At 40.7% G+C, this 6000-nt stretch overlaps 1 protein-coding gene across 5 annotated transcripts in view; it reads left to right on the forward strand.

The window, feature by feature from the left end:
- Window positions 1-3287, forward strand: part of PPP6R1 (protein phosphatase 6 regulatory subunit 1) — a 50960-nt gene extending 47673 nt beyond the window's left edge. For all 5 annotated transcript variants that reach the window (XM_088142720.1, XM_088142718.1, XM_088142715.1 and 2 more), the window contains one exon: window positions 786-3287. In XM_088142720.1, coding sequence (XP_087998846.1) covers window positions 786-789 — 4 coding nt within the window. In that variant the 3' untranslated portion in view covers window positions 790-3287. The remainder of the gene's footprint in view (window positions 1-785) is intronic.
- The last annotated feature ends 2713 nt before the right edge of the window (window positions 3288-6000 follow it).

The raw sequence follows: 6000 nt of genomic DNA on the forward strand, positions 1-6000 counted from the left end.
AAAATCCTTAAAATCCAGTGCAAATTATTTACATTGGGTGGCCCTTCAAAAGCTTTGGATCTCCTCATGTCCTGATTTAGCAGAATGTTATGTTTCTCCTTATCTATCTTTTCCTTAGAATAATGATTACAAAATTAAGACTTTTTATCTGTTAGAGAAGTATTCCCTTCCCTTCCTGCTTATTATGGTTCTTTTATGACTCTGTTCCACAACTGCATGTATAGTATTTTACAGTGTCCGTGTTGTATCGATATAGAAACCACTGATAGTTTAGGTGTCTTTCTTAATGATTTGTTAATTTGACTTTAAAAGGAAAAAAAATCTAGCCTTTGAAGGTTATAAGGAACAGTTGGGAACTACATAGGTTGGCAGCACTTGGAGTCTTACAAGTTAAAGAGAAAAACTCAGCAAGGACTCCATTAGTCAGGATGGGATTTCCATTGCCCTACGTAACTCTTTCTCTTAATTTCTAATAATTGAAGCAAAATGCTGTATATGCCATTTGGCTTTGTTCTCCAACCTTGCATGATCTTGGCCATCTTCTCTTTTGTGTTGATTGGCACTCCTCTTAGTCCACTCACGTTGTCTGCATCTAGCTGCTTTACAAAAAGGTGCTGAAGTTATTAGAGCTAGAAGCTTATTTTGGAGAATGGGGGTTGACATTCAGTTGCAGAATTCCCAGATTATGTCACATTCTCCCATTTCTGTTTGCCAGATACCTGCACAGTATTCTATGAAACGAGAGGCAAAAAGGTTAACCTTTCTCCCTTTTTATTCCTCCCCAGATAAAGGCACTCAGTGGGTCTCGTCACTGAGAAAGAACCACGGCTGCTTGCTCGATCAAGTCTATTTTGCCAGGGACTGTCCCCAGTCCTTCCGGTGCCTTCACCCCTGTGGGCAGGTGGGGGGCAGAAGAGAAAGCAGCAAGGGGCAACGAAAGGGCCCAGCCCTCTCTCCCTATCTCCCCCCACCCCGAGCAATCACTGAAGAGTCTGGTTCCAACAAGCACCTGTGAGAGAAATGGATGTGTGTACAAGGGTCACAACATCGTCCCCCTTCTGGCACATCGTTTGGCGAATCCCAGCAACAGTGTTCCCCCTCCCCGGCAAGGGGCAGCAACCTTTGGCACAAGGCCTCTCCCCCTGCATTCCCTTTCCTCAATATGCATTCATACACACTGCTGCACTGAGTAAACCTGTCTTTGATGCAATTAAAATTGATGCTTGAATCATATCAGAAGTCTTCTGATGGGGATAGTGCCAGGTGGGCGGGGAGAAAACCCATCACGCAACTCCCTTTCTCATGACCATTGAATGTCCCACTTGCAAGCACACTTCTTTCCTCCCTCCATCTACACTATCTGCCTCCACGTTTTATCCATGGGGGGGTAGGCGTGACTACTGGAAGCATCACACAGGGTAATTAAAATTGGGAGCTTGTTTCAAACAGGTATAATGGAGCTTTGCTAACTGTAAAGGTTAGGACAGCAGCAAATGAGATGAAATTTGTGAGATGCACAATCTCTTTTTCCTGTTGGGATGGAACCCTGTTTTGCATTTTAACATGTGCCAGATCCCCTCCCCATGACTTTTAAGCTAATCTCCCCAAGAGCATATTGGGTGGCCTGCATGAGAAAGCAGAGAAAGCCTTTCTGATCTCCTGGCCAAACAATATTAGCAACACCCTGCCAGTACTGCCCATCACTCACAATCTTCCACCAATTTGCTCAGTTAAGAATTTAAATCTCTTTATTAGAATTTGGTATATACCAGTGTGAATTCTGGATTGGCCCCTCTGAAAGTTTTCATCTTGATTCTTCCTATCCCATTGCAGTGCACAGTCACCAACTCACTTGGTTGTAAGACCTCTTCTCATTCTCTTCCCATTGAATTCTGCCCTTTCTAGTCATTTTTTCTGTACTATTTAAACCCTATTTTATAACCTGTTAAAGAGCTCACTAGGAGACCGTTCCCACAGGTCCAAGCACCAGCTGCATTGGTAGAAGTAAAAACCACTAGATTCTGTCATTGCTTCCTTTCAGTGATGACAGTTGGGGAGTGGGGGAATCTACAGCTTAGGGGTCAGCCCCAAGTGACCATCATGTCCTTGGAGAAGCCCACTCATTTTTAAGAGGGACAGCAGGGAATTCTGTATCACCGCTTTGCTAGTACATACTGACAGATTTTTCTTCCCATTTCAGTGTTGTTAAGTCACCGGCTGTGCTGTAACAGATAAGCCGTAATCTTTGAATGTTGGCTTATTCTGTGTCCACACTGCAGCAATTGCCTGCCATATCTCCCTAGCACAGCCCAAAATCCATCATGTTGCAGGAGTTTCTTATATATCTACAGTATATTCTTAAAATGTAATTTCAGTATCCTCTTCTTCCTCCCCCACTAAAAAAAAAAAAGCTCTGAATTGTGTGGGTACAGTTTTTTGACTCAATGAAAATCAAACTCTGCTGCCGTTTTTTGAGTTCCTCCTGAGAATTCTACACAATATAATATGCAAGACCCAAACTGCCCTTGTAGAGCAGCCAGAAGGCCTGAATTGCAGGCTCCCCTTTCTGTAAGATTGCTCCAAAGTGTCCTCATTACACCACCACCACTTTTTTTGAAGATCAAGGGGCTCCATTTACGGTCCTTACCCCACTAGATTATAATTCTCTCATGTGACTCCTAGAAAACAAAATTGTGTCCCCCAAATCCCAGAATTACTTTTTTTTTTTTCCTTCCTCCTCCTCCTCATCTCTGATCTCTCACCTCAAGCCATTGATGTGTCCTGGGCTTTCTGTAACTCCTTTTAAAGTATTTGAAACCGACAAAATCATTATGCCATCTTTGCCCTCTGTCTACAAAACTGGGGCAAGAGCATGGCAAAACTCAGCCAAGAGATGGAGGACAGTTTAATGTTAGTCTGTTCTCTTGGCAGGGGAGAAAGGAGGTGAGACAAAGATTGAAAACCAGGGTTTGCAGAGGTCAGTGTTTGAACATCGGGCATTGTAGGAAGAGAAGTCGTGGTGGGAAATACTCTTATATAAGAAGTAAACACCCCTCCCTTCCGCCCTCTGTACTTGCAGATGGTCAGTAGATTTGTACCCCTCCTGTCTCCCTCTTCTCACCCCTCAATATAAGTGGCAATATTTCTTGAAGCTCTTAAATCACAAAGGACAGAAGTGGCCTTTCGCGTTGTCTGCGTCATGGCATTTTGTTTTGTTTTCTTTTTCCCTGTGTGTGTGTGTGTGTATGTATGTGTTCCGTTTGAATAAAGAGATTCTATGGCCATAATCGTTCCTTTGTTTTGTTTTTCCTACATAGCACGTATTTGGCTTCTGAGTCACCACTGTCTCATCTGAGTTTTTCCTCTTTATTTTTCTTGTGTTTTATGTGTACCGCAGAATGGTGACTGTACCACTTCACACTCAATGGAGGTATCACATGTTGTGCTGTGGAAGCTTGGCTTTCTTTAAACTATAGTCTCCCAAGGATAGAAGTAACTCTACACAGACTCTGGCAAGTGGTCCATTCAGTTCCATTTCATATGATCTATGTCAACCTTCCCCAACATAATGCTTCCTGGAAGTGTTGGGATTTTAAGAGCTGCAGCCCTAAGATCTGGATGGTGGCAGGTGTGGAAAGCTTCTCAACATTAGCATTAACTTTACAGAGTTTTGGACAAGAATCTTTCTTGTGTTTACCTGCAGATGCTGAGGACAACTAAGTTTACATACAGCATGTAGCCTTTCCCCAGAGATCTGGTCTCTTAGAGAGAAAATACCTTTCTTTGACAAGAAATTTGTTTTCTCCAGCAACTTGCTGTGGCAAGACGTCATGTGTAGAACACATATGTATATAAAATCTACTTTTTAAAAGTTTATTATAAAAATCTCTACAGAAACCCATTGCTGGACTCTGTCTTCAACAGTTATACAAAGAACTATCTAAGTTGTCATAGTGCCCTCTAATTTTTTTTTTAATGAAAAGGCACTATGAAATCTCAATTACATGTATTAGAGGGAGACTTGTAGGAAGCATGGTTGTTAGAAACATAGAATTGGAGCCAGTCTTAAATTTAGAGGAGGCCTACTGAAATAGATGGAGAACATGTTGGGCAAAATTCAAGAGTTTTTATGGAGTCTAAAGGGAATATTTACAAGTAATAAATATTGAGATTTGGAGCAGTTATGTCAATTTATGGCAAGACAAATAGCTATTCTTTCATTTTACCCATTCCAGGTTCATCACTATGTCTGAGGGTGAGATGGATAGGTTGGATAAGGTTGTGCTCAGTTATTCTGTCAGGTTGTCTGGAAAAGAATAGGACAGGGTTTGTGTAAGTAGAGCAACTTTCCCCAACCTGGGGCATGACAACTCACATGAAACTCAGCGTTGAGAGAACTGGGGGAGGAAAAAATGCTATCCACCAGTAAGCAGCCATTAAAACCAATTTTAGCTGCTGAGTGGGAGAAAAGATGACCCACCTATCCCCTAGCCTCCATTATTCCCAAATGAGTGGCAAATGTGATAATAAAACAAATTGGTTACTTTCCCACTTTGTTTCGTCATCAATAGACTTCCCCCCCACTTTTCCAATTCATCACGAAACAAATAGAAATAATTATTTCCAAATAGTTATTATTTCAAATTGTTAATAACTGAAGCAAACCACATCCAGATTAAATGTTGAAGTTGAACCTTAAGTGAATAATCTGGTTCTATCGTGCATCCTCATTACAACTTCCTTTGCTTATGTTTTGGCCACAAATTCAAAAGTCTATTGTTGACAATCTATGGGAAAGCTTGATTTACAATGGAAGTCATTACTTCTACTGTGGTCCAAGATGGGACTTAAAAGAATTTTAAATAGCTTGGCTTCGTTGAAGATTGGGCTTAGAGATGCTATCACTATCTATTGAGAAAGGAAGTTCCATCCATATACATGTTTTCAATATTTCCCTCTTAAAAATGTCTTCCTAGATTGTGCATGTGTCTTAAATGTACAGTAAGCTTTATATCTTTTCCTGCTCTGTATGGTCATGGATCCATCATGTTTCTCCAGTTCTTAAGATCTATTGGCTGGCTATCAACATTTTTAACTATCGAGATCATTTATGTGATTAAATGATTCTCCTGCACTTGCAACAGAAACTATGTGATGCAATGTGGCTTATTTGCCAGTATCATTATCAGAACCAAACCCTGTGACTTTTGAAGTAACTTAACTTTTGTGTAACTTAACCCTTGTCCTAGTTTGTTCAATTGATCTTTATCTTTCCATTTCATTACACGTGGTAAAAGGGTAATGATTTCACGAACCTATCCCTTTCTAAGAGTAAATGGTTCTAGCTACTGTAAGGGAGGCAGTTGTGAATCTGGTTCTTTGAAATAGGCTTCCCTAAATTCAGAGCCCAAAGTCTGGACTCAGTCTGTCAGCTGGTAAGAAATACAGAAAAAACTTCTCTGAATGGTCTAGCTGGGGGGAAAGGGTTCTGTTATTTCCCAAGTCTGAAAAATCAAAGAGTAATAATCATGCCTATGTCATTGGCATGATGACATTTTTGTGCAAGTGACACAAATCATAATGGAATTTATTCTGTTGCATGCAAGGTCTGTTCAGTAGAAGTCCAGAAAATCAAGACTTCATTGTACACAAAATCTCTAAGTAATTGAAATGACAACTGAAAAGTAACTTTCAAGGTGCTTGAATAGTTAGTGGCTGGGCACCTGTAGACAGCAGTACCCTGAATTGTCTGTCCTGGATCCAAGGTATTGTCTGCAGTTTTTAATTTAGTCAGCAAGTTTCCCCCAGGTATCCTTGTATGTTGGGATTAATCCCCAACAGTACAGCCTTTCAGTACCATTGACCTGACTTCCCCAACTGGATGCAATTCAAAGCCATTTTTTAAATTTATTTATTTATATTTCAAATTTCGTCACCACCCATCTCGCTCAAAGAGCAACTCTGGGTGGTTTACAATAAACCAAAATAGATACCGATTAA

Source organism: Python bivittatus, unplaced genomic scaffold (genome assembly GCF_059951505.1).
Source record: "Python bivittatus isolate LINGU-HERP-01145 unplaced genomic scaffold, Pbiv_v1 ctg000440_np1212, whole genome shotgun sequence".
In the NCBI taxonomy this organism is placed as follows: Eukaryota; Metazoa; Chordata; class Lepidosauria; order Squamata; family Pythonidae; genus Python; species Python bivittatus.